Below are 27,921 nucleotides of genomic sequence, written 5' to 3'. Positions count from 1 at the left end.
AGGTCGGTCATACTTGCTGTTATATTTTAGAGGTTATTGAAGATGTTCGTTCATAGGTAATAGGTATATCCAACGCGTTTCGGGGGAAATGCCTCCCCTTCATCAGGGTTAGTATACAGGGAAACATAAAAGCAACTGATAGGTATCTCAAGACTACAGTGTACAATATTAAAGAACGTATTCATTGATATGGATCGCTCATATGAAAAATTGGTGGGATAGATCGACCCTGAAAAATAGCATCAATGTATAGAAGAATACAAATGGATCCAGTAAATTATTGTCAATTTATAGAAGGATACAAATGGATCCTGTACAATATCATCAATGTATAGAAGGATACAAATGGATCCAGTACAATATCATCAATGTGTAGAAGGATACAAATGGATCCAGTACAATATCATCAATGTATAGAAGGATACAAATGGATCCAGTACAATATCATCAATGTGTAGAAGGATATAAATGGATCCAGTACCATATCAATGTATAGAAGGATACAAATAGATCCAGTAAAATAGCATCAATGTATAGAATTATACAAATAGATCCAGTAAAATAGCATCAATGTATAGAAGGATACAAATGGATCCAGTAAAATATCATCAATGTATAGAAGGATATAAATGGATCCAGTAAATTATGATCAATGTATAGAAGGATACAAATGGATCCAGTAAATTATGATCAATGTATAGAAGGATACAAATGGATCCAGTAAATTATGATCAATGTATAGAAGGATACAAATAGATCCAGTACAATATCATCAATGTATAGAAGGATACAAATAGATCCAGTACAATATCATCAATGTATAGAAGGATACAAATGGATCCAGTACAATATCATCAATGTATAGAAGGATACAAATGGATCCAGTACAATATCATCAATGTATAGAAGGATACAAATAAATCCAGTAAATTATCATCAATGTATAGAAGGATACAAATGGATCCAGTACAATATCATCAATGTATAGAAGGATACAAATAAATCCAGTAAATTATCATCAATGTATAGAAGGATACAAATGGATCCAGTACAATATCATCAATTTATAGAAGGATACAAATGGATCTAGTAAATTAGCATCAGTGTATAGAAGGATACAAATGGATCTAGTACCATATCAATGTATAGAAGGATACAAATGGATCTAGTAAATTAGCATCAGTGTATAGAAGGATACAAATGGATCTAGTACCATATCAATGTATAGGATACAAATGCGCAGAAGGTCTGTTAACTCCTCTTGGACAATAGATTGTAGGTGGATGTAATGGAAATTTGTGTAAGGATTATAATGAAATACCTAAAGTATATCAAATTGTGCAACTACAAATGAATTTAAAAATATAATTCAAAAATAAAAATTTGAATAAAAGGACAATGCAATCCCTGGGGGTGATGTCATCAGGTGCCCATCCTGTGACTGACAGACGGGAAAAGTCGCCATTTTTAGCCGGGCTGTACGTGGTGCACGGAGAAGGACACGTGTCAATCTCTTCTTGTTGATTGTTAATCTGGCGGTTTTGGGTATAAGAGGGCGAGGTGTGACGCTTTCTCTGAAATCCCTCTGTGGGCAGCTGCTGTGTAGTGGAGGAAAATGTTCCACACGGGATCATTCTGCGATGGAATTATCACATCCTTGTGCAGCTGTTTTCTATGACATGAGGAGGTCATACAACGTACAAAAACGTTTATAGAACGCATTTACAAATCTATGTAAAAATTACATTTTTATATGTTAAAAAAATCTGAAGAATATATTTAAAAAATATATATTTTTAAAAATATAGTCTTCAGATTTTTTTTTAACATATAAAAAAGTCATTTTAACATATATTTTTACATAGATTTGTAAATGCGTTCCAAAAATGTAGGTTTGTATTTTTAAAGACATACAGTATATTTGAAATGTATTTTTAAAAATATTAGTCATATATTTTGTAATAAACACATTTCAACATACAGTGTATGTGTGTATAATAAATATATATATATATATATATATATATATATATATATATATATATATATATATATACACACACACATATTTATATATATATATATATATATATATATACATACACACACATGTATATATATTTATATATATATATACACACACATATATATATATATATATGTGTGTGTGTATATAAATATATATACATGTGTGTGTGTGTGTGTGTGTGTGTATATGTATGTATGTATGTATGTATGTATGTATATATATATATATATATATATATATATATATATATATATATATATATATATATATTATAATATATAATTTTTTTTTTTTTTAATTTGAGTATGGCCAAAATTGCAGTATTTCAAATATATGGCAATATATTTTGGAAGAATATTTTTATAATATATTTCAAGTATATTTTTCTTCCATGTGGGCTGTTTCCAAGCATTTCCCTGACAGCCAGAGATCTGCTTGTGGATATTGGTTGTCTGACTGTCCTCTCTCCTCCCTCCAGGGGCTCTCCAGCGGATTGCAAGTGGTTCAGTATGCGGCACAGCCAGAACATCGAATCCGACATTCTCAACAGTGATGCCTCCAATCAGAAGGTCATCAATGGAGAGAAGCTGTGGCCTCTGTCCAGGAAGACCATGGTGGAGTTCCACATGACACAGCCCAGTGCGGAGCTCAACGACGGCAAGGTGGGATGTGCTGGAAGCTGATTGGTTGATTTTTAAATGCCACTTCCTGAGTTACCCAAAAGTCTAGTTATGGGTGGCATCTGGTTGACTAGTTCACCCACTGGCTTCTGGGGGGATGCTTGCTGTGGAGTCTCCCTTCTCCTGTTGCATTACCTGCAATGATAAATAAATTAAAATTGATAATAGTTAGACTTGTGAAAGCCTCGGAATTCGGGTGGAGCTGGAAATCGGGTGCAGGGCTATTACTGCTGACCCTTTACCAGGATATGGTTGCAGGAAAATAGATCAACTTTCGGAAGGGCAGGTAGGTGGATCTTCGGGGGTCACCATCAAGTTATTTATAAAGCATACAGCATGAAATAAGACGTATTTGCAGGTCCGGGAAGCTGCATACAGCTGCCCATAGACATGAATAGCTGCATGAGTGTATACACTGGTACAAACCTGTATATAGATGTATTCCTCAAGTACGGAACGTCTACATTCGGGAAATACATCCATATATCCGGAGTGTATAAACTGTACAACAAATGTGCTAGGCAACAGAATGAGAAGAGATGATGGAGTCGGTCTGCACTCCGATCTCTCCTCCTCTGATGGTTACACAGAGGGGACGAGGCTGCAATGATTTCCTTCTGCTTGTCTTTTCCAGATAACCTTTGCCTACTATGGAAAGGGAGCGGACGCTCCCGTGGATAAATCAGGAGTGTACCTTACAGGAATTGGTGAGTAATGACCTCAAACTGAACAAGACGTACTTCCATCATAGATGAACTGGTGGAGGGGCTGATGGAGGGGCTGGTGGAGGGGCTGATGGATACATAGACATATGGATGGGTAGATGGATGTGTAGATGAGTTCATGGATGGATAGATGGGTGGATGAATAGGTAGATGGATGGACTGACAAATTAGTTGATGGATGCTTGGATGGATGGATGGGTTGGTGGATAGATTGGTGGATATATCGGTGGATGGATTGGCTGATGGGTTGGTGGATGGATAGATGGATGGGTTGATGGTTGGATTGGCTGGATGGATTGGTGGATAGGTTGGCGGATGGATAGATGGATGGGTTGGTGGATGGATAGATAGATGGATGGGTTGGCGGATGGATAGATAGATGGATGGGTTGGCGGATGGATAGATAGATGGATGGGTTGGCGGATGGATGGATAGATGGATGGATGGGTTGGCGGATGGATAGATAGATGGATGGATGGGTTGGCGGATGGATAGCTAGATGGATGGATGGGTTGGCGGATGGATAGATGGATGGATGGGTTGGCGGATGGATAGATAGATGGATGGATGGGTTGGCGGATGGATAGATAGATGGATGGATGGGTTGGCGGATGGATAGATAGATGGATGGGTTGGCGGATGGATAGATGGATGGGTTGGTGCATGGGTTGATGGTTGGATTGGGGGATAGGCTGATAGATGGATGGGTTGGTGCATGGGTTGATGGTTGGATTGGGGGCTAGGCTGGTAGATGGATAGATGGATGGGTTGGCTGATGGATGGATAGATGGATAAGTTGGTGGATAGATTGGCTGGATGGATTGGTGGATAGGCTGGTAGATGGATGGATTGGTGGATAGACTGGTAGATGGATGGATTGGTGGATAGGCTGGTAGATGGATAGATGGATGGGATCGCTGATGGGTTGGTAGATGGATGGGTTGGTGGATGGGTTGATGGTTGGATTAGGGGATAGGCTGGTAGATGGATGGATTATTAGATAGCAGATAGAAAAATATAGATTATTAGATATCGAGTAGATATCATTTTTTAGAAATCAGATAAACAGCAAGGTAGCAAGGTACTCTCACGTACTCTAGCAGGTTTGGAGGCAAAATAAATCCTTTGAGGCCAACTGGTTAATTTTTCTCTCCTGAGGTGTAAATGAGGTGATTTATTCAAAATAAAAATCAGGCGGAGACGCTGTACGTATTCTATATTCCAGGCTCCCCCTGGGCCAGTGTCCTTGAGGTACCTTCTCAAATGTATATCTCATGTCATAGAGTGCACACCGTCCTCTACATTCTAGGGTGACAGAGAATCCTGGGATATTCCTGGTCAGCTGTGACAGTGCAGTTCTGGCTGATTGATAGTTCAGTGAAAGGCACCGTAGTGGAAACGTTCCTGCGGGGTGTTTAAAGCGAGCCAGGAACAAGGTCACCTGCCTTTTTACTGGCTATAGATCTATGTATGTCCCAAGAATGCTGGTAGTAGAGTATTGTACCATGTTGGCCATTGATTAATGCATCAGGTTTGGAGTTGATGTCATCCCCTTTATTGGCTCACTTGAGTTTTTATAGATACAAGCTTTCGGGGATAACTTGGGTCCCTTCTTCAGGCTTTGTACATTTTTTTTTTTTCATCTTTAATGACTTTAGATCAAAATTAAAGGGGATCTCTTCACGCCAAACTTTCTGCATTCCAAGTATGTTAAAATTCACTTACTGCTGTCTACTTCTGCTGGTGGTCTGTTCCAGGAATCAACTATTCTTTCCACAAAATAATACTCTTTAAGGTTAGATTTGAGCTTTCCTCCTGCTAGTTTGAAGTCATGCCCTTGATCCTACCTTCATACTGAAAAGTCTTCCCTCCTGAACCTTATTCACACCCTTCATGGATTTCAAGGCTTCAGTCATGTCCATCCTCTCCCTTTTTTCCTCCAGACTGCACATATGAAGTTCCTGAAGTGATATGTTTTGTACCTCAGACCCTTCATCATTTTTGTTGCCCGTTTTTGGACTTGTTCTATCTTATTAATATCTTTATGGATGTAATGAGGTCTCCAGAACTGAATACAGTAATCTAAATGACGTCTAACTTAAGATCTATATAGAGGAATCGGGGCCTCCCTTCTCCTGCTGGTGACCCCTCTAATGATATAAAGATCTATATATAGGAATCAGGACCTCCTTCCTCCTGTCAGTGACCCCTCTAGTGATATAAAGATCTATATAGAGGAATCAGGACCTCCTTCCTCCAGCTGGTGACCCCTCTAGTGATATAAAGATCTATATAGAGGAATCAGGACCTCCTTCCTCCAGCTGGTGACCCCTCTAGTGATATAAAGATCTATATAGAGGAATCAGGACCTCCTTCCTCCAGCTGGTGACCCCTCTAGTGATATAAAGATCTATATTGAGGAATCAGGACCTCCTTCCTCCAGCTGGTGACCCCTCTAGTGATATAAAGATCTGTATAGAGGAATCAGGACCTCCTTCCTCCAGCTGGTGACCCGTCTAGTGATATAAAGATCTATATAGAAGAAGCAGGACCTCCTTCCTCTTGCTGGTGACCCCTCTAGAGATATAAAGATCTATATAGAGGAATCGAGGCCTCCTTCCTCCTGCCGGTGATCCCTCTGGTGGCCTCCTTCCTCTTGGTGATCCCTCTAGAGATAAAGACTTTTATAGAGGAATCAGGACCTCCTTCCTCCCACTGGTGACCCCTCTAGTGATATAAAGATCTATATAGAGGAATCGGGGCCTCCTTCCTCCTGCCGGTGACCCCTCTAGTGATATAAAGATCTATATAGAGGAATCGGGACCTCCTTCCTCCGCCGGTGACCCCTCTAGTGATAGGATCTATATAGAGGAATCAGGACCTCCTTCCTCCTGCCGGTGACCCCTCTAGTGATATATAGATCTATATAGAGGAATCAGGACCTCCTTCCTCCTGCCGGTGACCCCTCTAGTGATATAAAGGTCTATATAGAGGAATCGGGACCTCCTTCCTCCTGCTGGTGACCCCTCTAGTGATATAAAGATCTATACAGAGGAATCAGGACCTCCTTCCTCCAGCTGGTGACCCCTCTAGTGATATAAAGATCTATATAGAGGAATCAGGACCTCCTTCCTCCAGCTGGTGACCCCTCTAGTGATATAAAGATCTGTATAGAGGAATCAGGACCTCCTTCCTCCAGCTGGTGACCCCTCTAGTGATATAAAAAACTATATAGAAGAATCAGGACCTCCTTCCTCCTGCTGGTGATCCCTCTTGTGATATATAGATCTGTATAGAAGAAGCAGGACCTCCTTCCTCTTGCTGGTGACCCCTCTAGAGATATAAAGATCTATATAGAGGAATCGAGGCCTCCTTCCTCCTGGTGATCCCTCTGGTGGCCTCCTTCCTCTTGGTGATCCCTCTAGAGATAAAGACTTTTATAGAGGAATCAGGACCTCCTTCCTCCCACTGGTGACCCCTCTAGTGATATAAAGATCTATATAGAGGAATCGGGACCTCCTGCCGGTGACCCCTCTAGTGATATATAGATCTATATAGAGGAATCGGGACCTCCTTCCTCCGCCGGTGACCCCTCTAGTGATAGGATCTATATAGAGGAATCAGGACCTCCTTCCTCCTGCCGGTGACCCCTCTAGTGATATAAAGGTCTATATAGAGGAATCGGGACCTCCTTCCTCCTGCTGGTGACCCCTCTAGTGATATAAAGATCTATACAGAGGAATCAGGACCTCCTTCCTCCAGCTGGTGACCCCTCTAGTGATATAAAGATCTGTATAGAGGAATCAGGACCTCCTTCCTCCAGCTGGTGACCCCTCTAGTGATATAAAAAACTATATAGAAGAATCAGGACCTCCTTCCTCCTGCTGGTGATCCCTCTTGTGATATATAGATCTGTATAGAAGAAGCAGGACCTCCTTCCTCTTGCTGGTGACCCCTCTAGAGATATAAAGATCTATATAGAGGAATCGAGGCCTCCTTCCTCCTGGTGATCCCTCTGGTGGCCTCCTTCCTCTTGGTGATCCCTCTAGAGATAAAGACTTTTATAGAGGAATCAGGACCTCCTTCCTCCCACTGGTGACTCCTCTAGTGATATAAAGATCTATATAGAGGAATCGGGACCTCCTTCCTCCTGCCGGTGACCCCTCTAGTGATATATAGATCTATATAGAGGAATCGGGACCTCCTTCCTCCTGCCAGTGACCCCTCTAGTGATAGATCTATATAGAGGAATCAGGACCTCCTTCCTCCTGCCAGTGACCCCTCTAGTGATAGATCTATATAGAGGAATCAGGACCTCCTTCCTCCTGCCAGTGACCCCTCTAGTGATATAAAGATCTCTATATGCTTTGACTTCACACGAGAGCCATAAATCTCCAGGCTTCACCTTTACGTTTCTGTGTGCTGGGTTGTTGGGGTTTTCCTCTTTGGAGGGATAGATGATAAATCCCTCTCCACCCCCTTTCCCAGCCGCTGTCACCTGAGAAGAGCCTTAGCCTTGGAGGCTTGGGATTGTCTTGGATAACCTGACACCCGTTATGTCCTCCTAAACCCCGGCTCCTGGGACATGTGCGTGTCATGGATCCCTGCGCAGAGTGTCACGGCGGAGAAACGACAAAAATGACAGAAATTAGATGCTATTTTTGGCGATTATTGAGCTCTTGGAGGCCGTAGTCTGCATTACCACATGGCTGCAATCTAACGCCTATTGTCCTGTTAAAGATGTCATCCTTCCGGAGCGCGCTCTGAAGATCGCATTGCAGCTGTTGCTTTTCTAGCACGAGTCTCAAAATGACATTTGGAATCTTCGCGCTCGCCTTGAGAGACGCTGCTACCTTTCATCTGCTCTGTTCTCTGGGTGCTGCTGGGACCCCTTATGTTTCTGCAGCAACATAAAGTAGAAACTTCCAATCCAGACTCTGGTATGTTCCTATGTCTGTGGGGGCCACAGCTCCGGTCACAGGGCCATACAATAGCCAATCAAGATGGCTTCTGGATTCACGACAATTTTTTTTTCTGTTTTTATTGTAGTCTATAATCCAGACTAGGGTTACCAATGAAGTTATTGTTAGGTTTATTAGTCTTGTAAAAACTATTTAGGGATTAAATAAAAAATATTTCCTATATACCGCTCTTTTTCCCATTAAAAAAACAAAAAAAAAACATAAATGGAATATAAACATAGTATGAACGAAGAAAACATCTTCGATCTTCATTAGGAAATATTAGAATCGTCGTGAAAGATCTTAACATGGATTCAAATGCCAAACTTTTGTCTTTTTACTTTTAAAGGGTTACTTTTTCCCCCCAATTACCGTACAGCTCCATATTTTTTAATGAATGTTTTATGATACACATTCTAATATTTTATAAAATTTGGTCCAATAAACTCTTGAGGGTACGCCGTTAAAATAGTGCAGGTTAGTAGTTCACCAGATAATCAACCGTTTGCACTGCATGCTCCGGTGGAACGCAACGTGTGCGTCAGAAATGAGGAAATCTCTCTTTGCGATATGTCACATGATTGTTACAATTTTTGTGCGCCGCATGTACTTTGGTGGGCTCATAGAATAAAGAACGTTAATGCGCCAGTCCGTTATTTATTTATTCATTTCAGGTACTTATATAGCGCCATCAATTCACGCAGAGATTTACATATATATATATAGATCTCTCTCTCTCTATATCTATATCTATCTATCTATCTATCTATCTATCTATCTATCTATCTATCTATCTATTATCTATCTATTATCTATCATCTATCTATCTATCTATCTATCTATCTATTATCTATCTATCTATCTATCTATCTATTATCTATCTATCTATCTATCTATCTATCTATCTATCTATCTATCTATCTATCTATTATCTATCTATTATCTATCTATCTATCTATCTATTATCTATCTATCTATCTATCTATCTATCTATCTATCTATCTATCTATTATCTATCTATCTATCTATCTATCTATCTATCTATTATCTATCTATTATCTATCTATTATCTATCTATCTATTATCTATCTATTATCTATCTATTATCTATCTATTATCTATCTATCTATCTATCTATCTATCTATCTATCTATCTATCTATCTATCTATCTATTATCTATCTATCTATCTATCTATCTATCTATCTATCTATCTATCTATCTATCTATTATCTATCTATTATCTATCTATTATCTATCTATTATCTATCTTCTATCTATCTATCTATCTATCTATCTATCTATCATCTATCTATCATCTATCTATCTATCTATCTATCTATCTATCTATCTATCATCTATCTATCTATCTATCTATCTATCTATCTATCTATCTATTTATTATCTATCTATCAATCATCTATCTATCAATCATCTATCTATCTATCTATCTATCTATCTATCTATCTATCTATCTATCTATCATCTATCTATCTATCTATCATCTATCTATCTATTATCTATCTATCTATTATCTATCTATCTATCTATTATCTATCTATCTATTATCTATCTATCTATTATCTATCTATCTATCTATCTATTATCTATCTATCTATCTATCTATCTATCTATCTATCTATCTATCTATCTATCATCTATCTATCTATCATCTATCTATCTATCATCTATCTATCTATCATCTATCTATCTATCATCTATCTATCTATCATCTATCTATCTATCATCTATCTATCTATTATCTATCTATTATCTATCTATCTATTATCTATCTATCTATTATCTATCTATCTATTTATCTATCTATCTATCTATCTATCTATCTATCTATCTATCTATCTATCTATCTATTATCTATCTATCTATCTATCTATCTATCTATCTATCTATCTATTATCTATCTATCTATCTATCATCTATCTATTTATTATCTATCTATCTATCTATCTATCTATCTATCTATCTATCTATCTATCTATCTATCTCTTTCCCCCTCATCTCTCTCTCTCTCTCTATAAATCTATCTCTCTATAAATCAATCTCTCTCTATAAATCTATAAATCAATCTCTCTCTATCTCTCTATATATATATTACTTTCACATCAGTCCCCGTCCCTGAGGAGCGTACAATCTAAGGTCCCTAGCTCACATTCATACATACACATACTAGGGCCAATTTAAACAGAAGCCAATTCACCTCCTTACCAAACCGGAGTACCCGGAGTACACACTTCTATTAGGACTTATTCTATATTATACAGGTCTCCGGTTGTCGGTCTGCTGTGTGTCGCCCCCATGAGCTCTCATTCCGTTGTCATCCTTCTGACGTTTTTGTGCTGTTTTTCCCTGGCAGGGATGTCGCTGGATGTTGACGCTGACCGCGATGGAGTCGTAGAGAAGAATAATCCACATAAGGTAAAATGTGCCGTGACGGGTCCTCGCTCCATTCATGACATGATGATGAGGTCCTCGCTCCATTCGTGACATGACGATGAGGTCCTCGCTCCATTCGTGACATGACGATGAGGTCCTCCCTCCATTCATGACATAATGATTAGGTCCTCGCTCCATTCATGACATGATGATGAGGTCCTCCCTCCATTCGTGACATGACGATGAGGTCCTCCCTCCATTCATGACATAATGATTAGGTCCTCGCTGCATTCATGACATGATGATGAGGTCCTCGCTCCATTCATGACATGATGATGAGGTCCTCGCTCCATTCGTGACATGATGATGAGGTCCTCGCTCCATTCGTGACATGATGATGAGGTCCTCGCTCCATTCGTGACATGACTATGAGGTCCTCGCTCCATTCATGACATGATGATGAGGTCCTCACTCCATTCATGACATGATGATGAGGTCCTCGCTCCATTCATGACGATGAGGTCCTCGCTCCATTTATGACATGATGATGAGGTCCTCCCTCCATTCGTGACATGATGATGAGGTCTTTGCTCCATTCATGACATGATGATGGGGTCCTCGCTCCATTCATGACATGATGATGGGGTCCTCGCTCCATTCATGACATGATGATGGGGTCCTCGCTCCATTCATGACATGATGATGGGGTCCTCGCTCCATTCATGACATGATGTTGAGGTCTACACTCCATTCATGACATGATGATGAGGTCCTCGCTCCATTCATGACGATGAGGTCCTCGCTCCATTCATGACCTGATGATGAGGTCCTCCCTCCATTCGTGACATGATGATGAGGTCTTTGCTCCATTCATGACATGATGATGGGGTCCTCGCTCCATTCATGACATGATGATGGGGTCCTCGCTCCATTCATGACATGATGATGGGGTCCTGGCTCCATTCATGACATGATGATGGGGTCCTCGCTCCATTCATGACATGATGTTGAGGTCCTTGCTCCATTCATGACATAATGATGAGGTCCTCGCTCCATTCATGACATGATGATGAGGTCCTCGCTCCATTCGTGACATGATGATGAGGTCCTCGCTCCATTCGTGACATAATGATTAGGTCCTCGCTCCATTCATGACATAATGATTAGGTCCTCGCTGCATTCATGACATAATGATTAGGTCCTCGCTCCATTCATGACATGATGATGAGGTCCTCGCTCCATTAATGACATGATGATGAGGTCCTCGCTCCATTCGTGACATGATGATGAGGTCCTCGCTCCATTCGTGACATGATGATGAGGTCCTCGCTCCATTCGTGACATAATGATGAGGTCCTCGCTCCATTCGTGACATGACGATGAGGTCCTCGCTCCATTCGTGACATGATGATGAGGTCCTCGCTCCATTCGTGACATAACGATGAGGTCCTCGCTCCATTCGTGACATGATGATGAGGTCCTCGCTCCATTCATGACATGATTATGGGGTCCTCGCTCCATTCGTGACATAATGATGAGGTTTGCACAGAATGGCTGCATTGTACGGCGTAGAATTATCTGCACTTCTGAGAACTGTCAAGACTGACACACACAAAAAAAGTGGTTTCTAGGTCCAATATGGGGTCACCAACTACTTTTTTTTTTTCTTACTTTTCACATTTTCCTGGCTAATTGCATAACACATTGTCTTATTGCGCCCACTATGATGATACATTGTATCCATTAGATTTATTTTAGATCCATTTATTGTTTAGGTCAGCATTTCTCAACCTTTTTACACCTAAGGAACCATGGGAATATTTTTTGGGTCTTGGAGAACCCCTTGTTAGATTCCACCTACAGTTCATGGAACGTTAGAGTGATCAATAATCAATGCCAGTGGTCTCCAAACTGCGGCCCTTTGCTTGCTTTTATCTGGCCTTTATGGCACTATTTAATCCACTGACACCAATGAATTCCTCCCAATGATACCAACGATGAGGCACAATTCCCACCAATGACACCAACAATGTGGCACAGTTTGTCCCAATGATGCCAAGAATGGGGCCCAATGACACCAATGATGGGACACAATTTCTTTCAATGACACCATCAATGGAGCACAATTCCTCCCACTAACACCAAAGATGGGGCATTGTTTACTCCCACTGATGCTGGGACTTTTTCCAGTCAGGTCCTCCTAAAGTCTGTGGGACAGTAAACTGGCCCTTTGCTTAGAAAGTTTGGAGACCCCTGATCTCTGCAATTTGGTATACCTAGCGTATTATTTTTCGTAATATTCTTGAAATGATTAAATGCAGACAGTAAAAATGGTGGTGTCCTCTAACATTAGTGGTCAGGGTAGAGGTGACTCTTTATATTGGCAGTTGGTGGAAAATTATCTCCTTGCATTGGTGGTGACTGCTTATATTCGTGTCTAGAGATAAAATTCCTCCTTGCATTGATGGTTGGTGTGGAAGTGACTTTTTTCTTTGATGTCTAAAGGAAAATTAACTCCTTGCATTGGTGGTCATGGTAGAAGTGACTGCTCACTTTGGCATTTAGGGGTAAATTACCTCAATGCATTGGCATTCAGTGTAGCATTGACCCCTCATAGTGACGTTTAGAAGAAAATTACCTATTTGCATTGGCGTAAATTTCCACCTTGTATTGATGGTTGGTTTGGAAGCGACTGCTTCCATTGGTGTTTAGATGAATAATACCTCCTTGCATTGGTGGTCGGTAGAAATTACCTCTCACATTGGTGTCCAGAGGAAAATTTCCCTCTTTACGTTGGTGGTCAGTGTGAGAATGAGTGCTTACATTGGCGTCTAGAGGAAAATGACCCCCTTGCATTGGTGTCCAGGGTAGAAGTGACCACTTAGAGGAAAATGACCCCCTTGCATTGGTGTCCAGGGTAGAAGTGACCACTTAGAGGAAAATGACCCCCTTGCATTGGTGTCCAGGGTAGAAGTGACCACTTAGAGGAAAATGACCTCCTTGTATTGGTGGTCACGGTAAAAGTGACCGCTTACATTGGAATTTAGGGGAAAACTACCCAATTGCATTGGCATTCGGTGTAAAATTGACCTCTTGTAGTGACTTTTAGAAGAAAATTCATCTTTTTGCATTGGCGATCAGGGTAAATCTCCTTGTGTTGGTGGTTGGTTTGGAAGAGACAGTTTACATTGGTATTTAGATGAAAATTGCCTCCTTGCATTGGTGGCCAGGGTAGAAGTGACCACTTGGATTGGCATTTAGAGGAAAATGACCTTCTTGTATTGGTGGTCATGGTAAAAGTGACCGCTTACATTGGCATTTAGAGGAAAACTACCCCATTGCATTGGCATTCGGTGTAAAATTGATCTCTTATATTGACTTAGAAGAAAATTATTCTTTCTGCATTGGCGATCAGGGTAAATTTCCTCCTTGTGTTGGTGGTTGGTTTGGAAGAGACAGTTTACATTGGTATTTAGAGGAAAATTACATCCTTGCATTGGTGGTCAGGGTAGAGTTGACCACTTGGATTGGCATTTGGAGGAACATTACTTCCTTGTGTTGGTGGTCAAGGCAGAAGTGACCGATTGGATTGGCCTTGAGAGGAAAATTACCTCCTTGTATTGGTGGTCAAGGCAGAAGTGACTGATTGGATTGGCCTTGAGAGGAAAATTACCTCCTGGTATTGGTGGTCAGGGTAGAAGTGACCACTTGGATTGACATTTAGAGGAAAATTACCTCCTCGGATTGGTGGTCAAGGCAGAAGTGACCAACTGAATTGACATTTAGAGGAAAATTACCTCCTTGTATTGGCATTCGGTGTAAAATTTACCTCTTATAGTGACTTTTAGAAGAAAATCTTTTTGCATTGGAAATCAGGGTAAATTTCCTCTTTGTGTTGGTGGTTGACTTGGAAGAGACAGTTTATATTGGTGTTTAGATGAAAAGGACCTCCTTGCATTGGTGGTCAAGGTAGAAATGACTGATTGGATTGGCATTTAGAGTAAAATGACCTCCTCCTATTGGTGTTCAGAGTAGAAGTGACCAGGGGTGGACTGACAACTCATGGGGCCCCCGGGCATTAGGGGATCATGGGGCCCCTGTGTCCTTGCCCACACTCAAAAAAGCCTATAAAAAAGGTACCGGGGGCATTTCATGGGGCCCCCTAATGACCACGGGCCCTCAGGCAGTGCCCGAGTGCTCGAATGGTCAGTCCGCCCCTGGAAGTGACCGATTTGGATTGGCATTTAGAGGAAAATTTCCTCCTCGTATTGGTGGTCAGGGCAGAAGTGAACACTTGAATTGGCATTTAGAGGAAAATGACCTCCTTGTATTATTGGTGAGGATAGAAGTGACCCCTTATTGTGATGTTTAGAAGAAAATTACCTCCTTGCATGAGTAATCAGGGAATAAGTGACCTCTTGCATTGGTGGAAAGTGACCTCTTTCTATTGGTGATCAGGGTAGAAATGACCGCTTACATTGACATTTAGAGGAAAATTACTTCCTTACGTTGGTAGTTGGAGTAGGTGGGAGATTAATCCATTACTCACTGCTCCTAGCATCCTCTTGAGGAACCCTGTGTGGCACGCACTGGAGTAGATGTGGTAACACCATCATTCTATAAATTCTGCTCTTGGTTTACCAAAAATGCTGGTCTTTCATGTAGGTTACAGTTATGTTTTACCAAATCCCTCTATCCAAGAAGGCACAGAAAGTTTTTAGTGATCTCCTCAGTGACATCATTGACGTGTGAGTATAGTTTTCAGGCTTATGTCCTCCATGTTGGAGAATAAAGGGGGCCATAAGCAATGTACAGAACATAGATAGGTCAGGGGTGGTGTATTTATATAGATGGACCCTGTGATGTAGTCAGATAATATCCTGTTGGTTTAATAAAGTTCTCTGATCTTCTCACCGGTTAGGCCTCGTGGACATGGGGCTCAGAGGGTCAGGGGGCCATCCTGCTGGTGAACTGCGACAAGGACAGCCTGTTCTCCCGCACAGTGGACAGCGGTGATAATATCGTGCTCTCCAAGACAGGTAATTGGCAGATCTCCTCTCTCCCATTTCCTGCTTTATCCAGGAGCAAGTTCTAACCTTTTTATGTCCACAGATCTCCTGGACATGTCCAAGATGGTCCTCAGGATCCAAGGGCCTGAGAAACTGCCCACGGGGTATCATCTGATGCTTCACATTTCCGCCACGGATGCACAGAGCCTGGGAGTCTTCTTTCTGCACAGTACGTTTCATCAAGCTATTCCAAAAATTCCTTTTTTATGCTTTGCTTACCTCCTCAATAGTTGTCTGACCCACAAACTGGAACAGCTATGTAGACTGGGGCCTCTCTGACTTCATGGTCTTCATGCCTGTTCCAGGCCTTATTTATCAGAGCTGAAAATAGAAATAGCCAGGCAAGTAGCATTCTTCAAATGAGACCAATTGTTACAATGGCATCTGAAAGTGGGTGGGATGTATTGGGCAGCAAGTGAATATGTTGAACCTGAAGTTGATGTGTTGAAGAAAAAATGGACAAGTGTAAGGATTTGAGGGACATTGACAAGGACCAATTGTAATGTCTAGACAATTGGGTCAGAGCAACTCCACAACTGAAGCTCTTGTAGGATGTTCCCATTCTGCAATGGTCATAACCGACCAAAAGTAGTCCAAGGAAGGAAAACTGGCCACTTGGTGACAGGGTCATGGGTTGCTGAGGCTCACTGATGGAGGTGGGGGGGAGCGAAGGCTCAATGATGGAGGTGGGGGGGGAGCGAAGGCTCAATGATGGAGGTGGGGGGGAGGGAAGGCTCAATGATGGAGGTGGGGGGGAGGGAAGGCTCAATGATGGAGGTGGGGGGGAGGGAAGGCTCAATGATGGAGGTGGGGGGGAGGGAAGGCTCAATGATGGAGGTGGGGGGGAGGGAAAGCTCAATGATGGAGGTGGGGGGGAGAGAAAGCTCAATGATGGAGGTGGGGGAGGAGGGAAAGCTCAATGATGGAGGTGGGGGGGGGGAGGGAAGGCTCAATGATGGAGTTGGGGGGGTGAGGGAAGGCTCAATGATGGAGGTGGGGGGGAGGGAAGGTTCAATGATGGAGGTGGAGGGAAGGCTCAATGATGGAGGTGGGGGGGGAGGGAAGGCTCAATGATGGAGGTGGGGGGGGGAGGGAAGGCTCAATGATGGAGGTGAGGGGGAAGGCTCAATGATGGAGGTGAGGGGGAAGGCTCAATGATGGAGGTGAGGGGGAAGGCTCAATGATGGAGGTGAGGGGGAAGGCTCAATGATGGAGGTGGGGGGGGGAAGGCTCAATGATGGAGGTGGGGGGGGAAGGCTCAATGATGGAGGTGGGGGGGGAAGGCTCAATGATGGAGGTGGGGGGGGAAGGCTCAATGATGGAGGTGGGGGGGGAAGGCTCAATGATGGAGGTGGGGGGGAAGGCTCAATGATGGAGGTGTGGGGGAAGGCTCAATGATGGAGGTGGGGGGGAGGGAAGACTCATTGATGGAGGTGGGGAGGGAAGGCTCATTGATGGCTGTGGGGAGGGGCCTCATTGATGGAGGTGGGGAGGAAAGGCTCATTGATGGGTGGGAGGAGGGGGGACTCATTGATGGAGGTGGGAGGAGGGGGGACTCATTGATGGAGGTGGGGAGGGAAGGCTCATTGATGGAGGTGGGGAGGGAAGGCTCATTGATGGAGGTGGGGAGGAAAGGCTCTTTGATGGAGGTGGGGAGGGAAGGCTCATTGATGGCAGGGAGGGGGGGTTGCTCATTGATGCAGGTGGGGAGCGAGGGTTCGCCTATGTAGTCTGATCCAATAAAAGAGCTACTGGAGTTCAAATTGCTAAAAAATGTAATGAATGCTGGTTCTGATAGGTGTCAGAACACACAGAGAGCCACAGTTTGTTGTATATGGGGCTCTGTAGCTGCAGATCAGTCAGGTTGCACATGCTGAACCGTTTCCACAACCAAAAATGCCTACAATGGGCATGTGAGTATCAGAACTGAACCACGGAGCAATGGAAGAATGTGGCCTGGTCGGATGAATTCAAGAATGGTTTGAGGAACACAACAATGAGTTGGAGGTGTTGACTTGGCCTTCAGATCTCGATCTGTCGTGCTGGAAAAAGAAGTCTGATCTATGGAGGCCCCGCTTCCCAACTTGCAGGACTTAAAGGATCTACTACTGATGACTTGGTGCCACCACAGCATACCTTGAGAGGTCTAATGGAGTCCATGCCTCGATAGGTTATGGTGGGTGGTCGTAATGCTATGGCTTATCGGTGTATATACTGTGTAGAACTAAGAATTAATATATATTATTTATTGATCGAAAAAGATGCCAAACAAGGTTTATGATGACCTTACAAAATATACAGATCAACTTGGCTCAGTTTTCTTGAACATATCATTGTCAGCAGAAACGTAACCTATTCACCTCTCCAATGGCCTCCCCGCCCACGTGGTCGTAGTACATACAAGATCCAAAATCAGAAGCTGTGTCTGAGTGGTCTGGACTCAGCTGTCCTCTCCGTCTGACACGCAAAGTGCCCCGCTGACAATGACAAATTTTCAGCCTCTTGAATCGGCTTCTCCTCAAATGCCGAACCCTCTAAACCTGATCCGCCTCAAGAGCATGCGGACGTTTCATTAGAACGACAGTGAGCACCCGATATCGTTACAACTGAAGGCTGCCTGGCGTGTAACGAGCCCCTGACCAGGAATGTATATTAGCTGGTCCATTAATGAGATCATGCCTGTAGCAGAATCCACAGTAATGAACTATTAGTACATCATGTATCACCCGCGAAAGCTTTGGCTTAGGGAAACTACATTAGACTAAACAGGAGGTATCAAATCTCTAATCCCTGCCTGCTTGTGTTAACTATTCGTCTTCTGGACAGTATATATTGTAGAGGCTCTGAGAGGCGTAAGAAACTTTCTGGTCCAACAAATGCTCCTGAGGTTGCTCTCCCAGAAATGGCATCCGTAACTTCCAATGGTCCCTGACCCGTTCCCCTGGGGTTGGATAGCACTTGCCTTTGTCCATACCAGCAGCCTGGACCGCTCCTCTCCAAAGCACCTCCCAAATCCGCTGCCTGAGCTCCAGGTACTGATCCGTAGACACAGTCCTGGGGTATGTTGCAAGGATGATCTGCAGCAGCCCTGGGAACTCTGATGCCAGGTCCATAGCTCCACTGGGGTGACTGACGTCTTTTCCTGCTCTTGAATCCCGGTGGTGGTTTGGATGTGTTTACAGCTGGAAGCACAATCCCACCGCTTGCCACCAATGTAACGGAACCGGAACCCAGACCGCACTGAGTTTTTCCGTTATAGCACAACTTCCCCTGTCCGAACACCATCCACGGACCACACCCTTGGAATCCCTCAGGAAAATAGACAGACACCCAGCTCCTACTAAAACAGGAAGCCAACTAACTTTATTGTACACAAAACATGTTTTATACAGAGGGCGGGGAAAGACAATCAGGGACAGGACATACATCATCAGCCCACCCTCAGTGGGAAGGGCTACAGTATAGGCAGGAAACACCTCATCACCCCTCCCCATCCAACCAGACACAGAACAATGGGATGCAACCATGTGGCCAAGGACACTGACCAACCCCCACACCAATACACAAACAGTACATCCCATAATAGTTCACTAGACAGAGAGACACAGCACAATGGGGGGTAGCACATGGTAAACAGACAATGGACAGCCATGTGCCCTAGACAAAGGACAACACACAAGACTCAGACATTCACATACACACCCTGTAACCCTTAACAGGCACAGGGTGGGTTAAACATAATGATTTGGGGAGATGATACAGAGGTCCCCCCACCCCCAAAAGTCACTCCCGTCACAGGTGGTTTAACCGAAGTATCTGTTATGGGTGGACTGACCCTTTCATGGATCTGTCCCATGGTCACAAAATGTGACCAACAAACAGGAAATTTCCTCATTGTCCACAGCTACATTTTTATCTTTTTTTGGCATTTTTAATATTTCTGGTGTACCTTTTTGAGCAGTGGTTCTCAACCTTGTTGAGACCAGGGACCGGTACGTTCTTCCAAAACCTTCAATGACCCAACAGTAAAAATAAAGTTTGTACTCACACAATATATAGAAATGCAAAATATGTATTGAAAGTCTTGAAGGCTTTTGATGGGCCTGGATCTCACTGTGGGGAGATGAAGGTTCTGGAGTTGGGTTAGGGGGCTCTACCGCAAACTTGGTGGCTCTCTATTAGGGAACTGGGGACAACTGTGGAGGATGGGTTCCCTGCATGGGGATGGATCTCACTGTGGGGAGATGAAGGTTCTGGAGTTGGGTTAGGGGGCTCTACCGCAAACTTGGTGGCTCTCTAGGGGATGAGGGAGCTGGGGACAACTGTGGGGGATGGGTTCCCTGCATGGGGATGGATGTCAATGTAGGGAGATGAAGGTTCTGGAGTGGGTTTGAGAACTCTGCAGCAGACTTGGTGGTTTTGTTGGAAATTAGGTTTCTGGAGAGAGCAAGGGGAAAATGTGGGGAATGGGGTCTCTGGATGGGGCTATATGTCACTGATGGGGGTATGAAGCTTTGAGGACTCTGCAGCAGACTTGATGGCTTTGTTGGAAATGAGGTTTCTGGAGAGAGCAAGGGGAAAAAGTGGGGAATGGGGTCTCTGGATGGGGCTATATGTCACTGATGGGGGTTTGAAGGTTTGAGGACTCTGCAGTAGACTTGGTGGCCCTATTGGAGATGAAGTTTCTGGAGGAAGCTGGGGGAAACTGCAGGATGGGGTTTCTGATGCAGCTGGATGTCACTGTAGGGGGATGAAGGTTCTGGAGGGGGTTAGGGGGCTCTACCGCAAACTTGGTGGCTCTCTAGGGGATGAGGGAGCTGGGGACAACTGTGGAGGATGGGTTCCCTGCATGGGGATGGATGTCACTGTAGGGAGATGAAGGTTCTGGGGTGGGTTTGAGAACTCTGCAGCAGACTTGGTGGCTTTGTTGGAAATGAGGTTTCTGGAGAGGGGCAACTGTGGGGAATGGGGTCTCTGGATGGGGCTATATGTCACTGATGGGGGTATGAAGGTTCTAGAGGGGGTTTGGGGACTCTGCAGTAGACTTAGTGGAGATGAAGTTTCTGGAGGAACCTGGGGGCAACTGTGCGGGATGGGGTCTCTGATGGAGCTGGATGTCACTGTAGGGGGATTAAGGTTCTGCAGGGGCAATGTTGGATACTGGAGGGCACTGTGGGGGCTCTGCAGCAAGCTAGGGAGCTGGAGGGACACAGGAGGAAGTTGGGAGGCACTGACTGGACTGAGGGCTCTCAGGGGGTGTGGGAGTACTGTTAGAAGTTGGGGGGTTACTGCAGGCCACTATGGGAAGTTGGATGGCAATATAGGGCCTGGGAGGCAATGTGGAAGGTCAGCAGCTAGCTGGAAACCCAAAAGGAAGGAGGTCATGCCCGGGTGGTTGATCACCACTGCTTTTAGGGGAGAGCTTTAAACTTTGTAAACATAATCATGATAAAATATGAGAAGGCAAAGCAGTGGCAGGATGAGGTCTAGTGTTGAGGTTTACCATCAGTGCCATTATATGTGTGCTCCACCCTGATGCCTATCACTCGCTCCTTCTACAGGTAAGGTGTACATGCATGTCCTGGGCAGGCAGACGTTATTCTACAAGACCCGCTACACGGGGACTCGAGAGCTGGAGTTCTTTGTGGAAGGTCTCCGCTTCCCAGACGACGGCTTCAATGGTCTGGTGTCCATAAAGGCCAGCCTGCTGGAGACTCAAGTGGAGGTAGGAACAGGAGTCCCTACACGTGAAAGTCTTTTATTTGTCACATGATTGTCCATCAGGTTGTAAATCCTCTGTGTGCTTGACAAGTAGGACAACAGTCCCTTGACTGATCAGGACCTGGTATATCTATTCTCTGGGATTCTATGGCCGGCTCTCTGGACACCATGTCTGATATGATTGAGAGCCTTTTCCATAGAATTTGCATGCCAGTTATTTTTTTATTATTTATGAAGTAGGTCACCAGGTCTTTTTTCAGGCCTTCCCAAATTGTACAGGCTTGGGGCCAGCATGGAGAATGTGATGACACACATACATAGCCAATCTGTACGCACATACTAGGCACCAATTAACCTGACATCTTGTGTTTGGAGTGTGGGAGGAAACTGGAGAACCCAGAAGAAGCCCACACAGGCATGGGGAGAACATGCAAACTCCATGCAGATCGTGGCCTGGCTGAGATTCGAACCAAGGACCTCAGTGCTGCAAATGAAAAGTCCAACCCCAAGTCAAATCTTTAACAAACTCGTGCAGACTCCACCTCCGCAACATCGCCAAAATCCACACGTTCCTAACCCCAGAAACCACTAAACAGCTCATCCACTCCCTCATCATATCACGACTCGACTACTGCAACTCCCTCCTCACTGGCCTGCCTCGCCACAGGCTATCCCCGCTTCAGTCGATCCTGAATACGGCTGCCAGACTCATTCACCTTTCCAACCGCTCTGTCTCCGCCACCCCCCTCTGCCAATCCCTCCACTGGCTTCCGATTGCGCAACGGATCAAATTCAAAATCCTAACACTGACGTACAAAGCCGTCCACCATACTGCCCCGAACTACATCACTGACCTAATATCCAAGTACTGCCCAGCACGCACACTCCGCTCCTCACAAGACCTCCTTCTCTCTAGTTCCCTGGTCTCCTCCTCCCATGCCCGCCTCCAGGACTTCTCCAGGGTGTCACCCATCCTCTGGAACTCCCTGCCCCAACCCATCAGATTATCACCTACTCTCCTCTCCTTTAGGCGCACCCTGAAAACCCATCTCTTCAGGGAAGCCTACCCCACCCCCTGCTAACCTGCCGACCTCCTCCACTCTTCCTACCACTCCATCCCCCACAGCTTTCTCCTCCTGTGCCACCATCCCCTCCCTCCTAGATTGTAAGCTCGAAAGAGCAGGGCCCTCGATCCCCTCATGTTTTGTATTGTATTGGTATTGTTCTGTCACATGTTCTGCCCCCCTTTGTAATGTACAGCGCTGAGCCAACTATTGGCACTTTATAAATACTGTATAATAATAATATTACTAGAGTGGAAGCCAATCTTGCAGATATAATAAGCAGACATATACGTCTCTTTTGTTGAAATTGTTCTGCTTATAGCTGCAGATCGATAGAGAAATGAGAGAAAATCTTTAGCTGAGATACGTTTTTATATTCTTATCGGCCTTTTCCAGTTCTGATTTTGTGCTGTGCCCTTTCCTGTCCCCGTTCCCAATTTAGAGCTCTCTCAGCAGCGGGTCAAGTCTGGTAAACGGATCTCGCTCTTCAAGGCTGTCCCGGCTTTGATTTCATGTCTGTTTAAAGATGACTGTCCGTGCTAACAGTATAATCAGCGTGCCTTGCTGAGTGCCAGCTATGTAGGTCGGTGCTGGCACTTCGCAGACTCCCTTGCTTACACAGAGGACAGGAGACTTTGGAGGGGTTTTTAAAGGAGAGCTCCACACTGAGTTGGGTTGAATTGGCCAATGTTGATTTGGTAGTTAATATCTAAAGCAGCCTTTTTTTTTTTTTTTTTAGCAATCTGTAAGGGAGAGATTCTGCCCAATAACCACCATTGGAAGAAGCATAATTCTCACTGACCACCAGCTGTGGATATAATAAACCCCTCACAATTAGTAGGATGTAGGACTTTCCCTGAAAGTCTTGGAAGAGAGGTCACATGGACTTATGGTCAGGTTCTCCCCCTCCCATGGAGTCTCCCTTTGGTGGAACCCAACCTAGAACTTGGGTGGGCCTTGCCTTGGCAGATCTCCCGAAGATTGAGGCCCACCTGGTTTTGGCTGGGTTGACCACGAGTGCCCAGTCCCTGCTGGGAAGGTCTGTAATATTACAAAAGTGAGACATCAAATTTTGGTATTAATACCAGTTGATGCCAGAATGATGGAATTTCTCATTTAATATTACAGATCTTCCCAACATATCTTCCTGATTAAATATAATCTGAAATGCGTAGAAAAATAAGACGCCACCATCACCCCGAACACACAAGGGACATTTTGTCTCCTTTGGAGCCTGTGTGATATTTCTATTCTAGGGTTGGTGATGACCTATATGCTCTGTTGTGGTGCGTTGTCACACATTGCAGTCAATGGTCAGAGCCTAGGGGTGGGTTCTTGGGGTATTGGGGTACCACTAGTGCTACACGTTGGTTAAGGACACCGTTACTAAAAATTAGTATCGTATGTAGTTCGTATGAATATGTCCACCAGACAGAGTTCAGTTTAGATTTGATGTGCTGAGACTTTTGTTCAAAGGTCACGATTTCAGTTTTGTTGGTCAATCTCCTGGTTTTTGCATAAAAGTAGTTGACTATGTATTATCTAAATGAAAATATCTCACTCTGTGATTCCATTGTCTGCCAGGACATTCCAGAAACCCCAATATTCACAGACTCTGTGACGTTCCGGATCTCTCCCCTCATAATCACTCCCAACACCTTGGATCCCATTGAGGTTTACGTCTGCAGGTAATGTGGTGGCAGAGGAACTTGTGACTTTGTGAATCTGGTGGCTGTAGGGAGGTATCTGTCACCTGTAGGTTCTCTGTATCACAGAGCACCTATAACTTGGGTAGTGTTTGCCTGGAATATAAGAAGGTTATGTCTAGAGCAGGGGCGGACTGACAACTCATGGGGCCCCCGGGCAATAGGGGATCATGGGGCCCCTGTGTCCTTGCTCAAACTCAAAAAAGCCTATGAAAAATGTACCAGGGGCATCTCATGGGGCCCCCTACTGACCCCGGGCCCTCGGGCAGTGCCTGAGTTTCCAAATGGTCAGTCTGCCCCTGGTCTAGAGATAACCCTATAATGAGAAATCTGTACCACTGACAATCCTAAAATACACCAAAATCCTCATAGTGGAGATCAGACATGTCAACTATCTATTCAGAGCATGCCCCTGCTCTGAATGGTACCCAAGAAGATGGTTTTATGAAGGATGTCATATTGAAACAGGTCCCTATGGCCTTCAACATTGGGTGGGTGCTTGAGGAATGACTAAAAAAAATCCAGACCCCACTTTTTCCAAACTTCATGGCCCTAGAGGACTCATATCGTTCAGGAGGACCCAAACCGTCGTAGTCCTGGAGGGCCCAAACCGTCGTGGTCCTGGAGGGCCCAAACCGTCGTGGTCCTGGAGGGCCCAAACCGTCGTGGTCCTGGAGGGCCCAAACCGTCGTGGTCCTGGAGGGCCCAAACCGTCGTGGTCCTGGAGGGCCCAAACCGTCGTGGTCCTGGAGGGCCCAAACCGTCGTGGTCCTGGAGGGCCCAAACCGTCGTGGTCCTGGAGGGCCCCATACCCTCGTGGTCCTGGAGGGCCCCATACCCTCGTGGTCCTGGAGGGCCCCATACCCTCGTGGTCCTGGAGGGCCCCATACCCTCGTGGTCCTGGAGGGCCCCATACCATCGTGGCCTTGGGGGGGCCCCATACCATCGTGGCCTTGGGGGGGCCCCATACCATCGTGGCCTTGGGGGGGCCCCATACCATCGTGGCCTTGGGGGGACCCATACCATCATGGTCCTGGAGGACTCCTACTCTTATTGTCCTCCAGGACCCATACCATCTTGGCCCTGGAAAACCTATACTGTCATGGTCCTTGGGGACCCACACTATCATGACCCTGGGGAGACCCACGCTATCATGACCCTGGGGAACCTATACCATCATGGTCCTGGAGGACCCCTAACGTCGTGGTCCTTAGGGTCCCATACCATCTTGCTCCTGGAGGACTCCTACTGTTATGATCCTTCGGGACCCATAGTATCAATACCCTGGGGGGGAACCCATACCATCATGGCCCTGGTCAACCCATACCATTATGGTCCTAGAGGACCCCTACCATCATGGTCCTTGGGAACCCATACTATCATGACCCTGGGGGGACCCATACTATCATGACCCTGGGGGGACCCATAGCATCATGGCCCTGGGGGACCCTCCAGCTTTGTTGATACACCAGATGCTTCCAGCTTATATCAAAATTTATAAATGACAAAAATAGCAAACCTGTTTGGGGGAATCAGCTGAAATGTGTCCGCTCTCTGATGGTTGGCACAATCTGGATCGAAAGAGGCCTTCATATTTAATGTGTTGTCCTTCAACAGTGTTAAAGAAAATTACCTCTTCCTGAAGGCAATCAACAATCTAGTGAGCGATGCCAAAGTCAAGGTCCAGATCTGCTTCGAGTATGTCAACCGCGGCGATCGCTGGATGCAGGTTGGTGCGATAAGTATACTTCCAGACGTAGATTTAGATTGGCAGATCTTGTTGCATCCCCCACCACGGCTAAGCTCTATCATTGCATACCATAAGTAGGGTGACAACACCTTCCAGAGTCTACAGTTCAGTGTCACTGCCCCATTTCCTGTTCGTTTTTGAACTATTAACCACACACTACCACATTGATGCCACTCTGAGCTCTAATTCTTCTGTGAGCCCATCTAAGTACCGGTTGGAATCATGGAGGCCGGGCTGGGACACGGGGTGGGCAGGAGGGACAGCCATCCCAGGCTCAGTAGGCTAGCAACTATAAAGCAAGAAATTGGTTGTGCATGTGCAGAGCATACTCCATGCCAACCATGGGCAGCCTTAGCTAGGGGTAGAGAAAGGGCGCAGGAGGATACACCCATTCTATGGCACTCATAAGCAGCAGGGGAGGGGGGTGCAATCCTTGCCCTGGGCACTGGATGAACCTGTCCCGGTACTGCATGGAGGGGTAAAGAATTGTTCTATCAGATTCCATCATCTCTCTGTGTTTTATATGCAGGATGAGATGGAATTCGGATACATTCACGCTCCGCATCAAAGTTTTCCAGTCGTGTTGGATTCACCGAGAGACCGAGGACTGAAAGATTTTCCCATACGGCAACTGCTGGTAAGTCTGCCAATATTGAAGCCTATCCATTAGGTCACAACTAGAAACTGGTGACATCACTGAGAATGCAGCCTATCCATTCACTAGAGACCGATGACATCACTGAGAATGCAGCCTATCCAATCACTAGAGAGCGGTGACATCATTGAGAATGCAGCCTATCCGTTCACTGGAGAGAAGTGACATCACAGAGAATGCAGCCTATCCATTCACTAGAGAGCGATGACATCACTGAGAATGCAGCCTATCCATTCACTAGAGGGCGGTGACATCACTGAGAATGCAGCCAGAGAGCGGTGACATCACTGAGAATGAAGCCTATCCATTTGCTAGAGAGCGGTGACATCACTGAGAATGCAGCCTATCCATTCACTAGAGAGCGGTGACGTCACTGAGAACGCAGCCTATCCATTCACTAGAGAGCGGTGACATCACCGAGAATGCAGCCTATCCATTTGCTAGAGAGCGGTGACATCACTGAGAACGCAGCCTATCCATTCACTAGAGAGCGGTGACATCACCGAGAATGCAGCCTATCCATTTGCTAGAGAGCGGTGACCTCACTGAGAACGCAGCCTATCCATTCACTAGAGAGCGGTGACATGAATGAGAACGCAGCCTATCCATTCACTAGAGAGCGGTGACATGACTGAGAATGCAGCCTATCCATTCACTAGAGAGCGGTGACATCACCGAGAATGCAGCCTATCCATTCACTAGAGAGCGGTGACCTCACTGAGAATGCAGCCTATCCATTCACTAGAGAGCGGTGACCTCACTGAGAATGCAGCCTATCCATTCGCTGGAGAGCGGTGACCTCACTGAGAATGCAGCCTATCCATTCGCTGGAAAGCGGTGACATCACTGAGAACGCAGCCCATCCATTCACTGAAGATAAAGTGGTTCTGTCCTGGAAGTGAGAACCCTCCTGATGCTGCCAGTACATGGTGTTCCCGGCTCACACTCATCATCACTATGTCCCTGGCTGGATGGAGATAATCTGTTTCCACCTCCGTTGTTACTGTATCCCTCGTCACTCGGTGGAATGACTCCGCGCTCTCTTATCGTCACTTTGCCGCCATTCCCGCGCCGGCCCGTCGTGTCTGGGGGTCACCGGCCCTGTGTATCTGTCAGATAATCTCTGTGACGGGCAGCTGTGCCGATTGAACGAGGTGCAAATTGAATT

The 27,921-nt window shown here is 45.0% G+C and overlaps 1 protein-coding gene across 1 annotated transcript in view; it reads left to right on the top strand.

Annotated features, from left to right (window-relative positions):
- Positions 1 to 2,512: 2,512 nt before the first annotated feature.
- LOC149435110 (protein-arginine deiminase type-2-like) overlaps positions 2,513 to 27,921 on the top strand; it is a 46,500-nt gene continuing 21,091 nt past the window's right edge. The window contains exons 1-9 of the mRNA XM_089663003.1: positions 2,513 to 2,691; positions 3,344 to 3,416; positions 10,769 to 10,830; positions 15,710 to 15,827; positions 15,901 to 16,026; positions 21,419 to 21,582; positions 24,227 to 24,330; positions 25,966 to 26,077; positions 26,628 to 26,735. Coding sequence (XP_089519129.1) covers positions 2,539 to 2,691; positions 3,344 to 3,416; positions 10,769 to 10,830; positions 15,710 to 15,827; positions 15,901 to 16,026; positions 21,419 to 21,582; positions 24,227 to 24,330; positions 25,966 to 26,077; positions 26,628 to 26,735 — 1,020 coding nt within the window. The 5' untranslated portion in view covers positions 2,513 to 2,538. The remainder of the gene's footprint in view (positions 2,692 to 3,343; positions 3,417 to 10,768; positions 10,831 to 15,709; positions 15,828 to 15,900; positions 16,027 to 21,418; positions 21,583 to 24,226; positions 24,331 to 25,965; positions 26,078 to 26,627; positions 26,736 to 27,921) is intronic.

This window comes from Staurois parvus, unplaced genomic scaffold, assembly GCF_062004578.1.
Source record: "Staurois parvus isolate SC_StPar_1 unplaced genomic scaffold, SC_StPar_1.0 ptg001610l, whole genome shotgun sequence".
In the NCBI taxonomy this organism is placed as follows: Eukaryota; Metazoa; Chordata; class Amphibia; order Anura; family Ranidae; genus Staurois; species Staurois parvus.
This window is presented reverse-complemented; position numbering and strand designations above follow the sequence as displayed.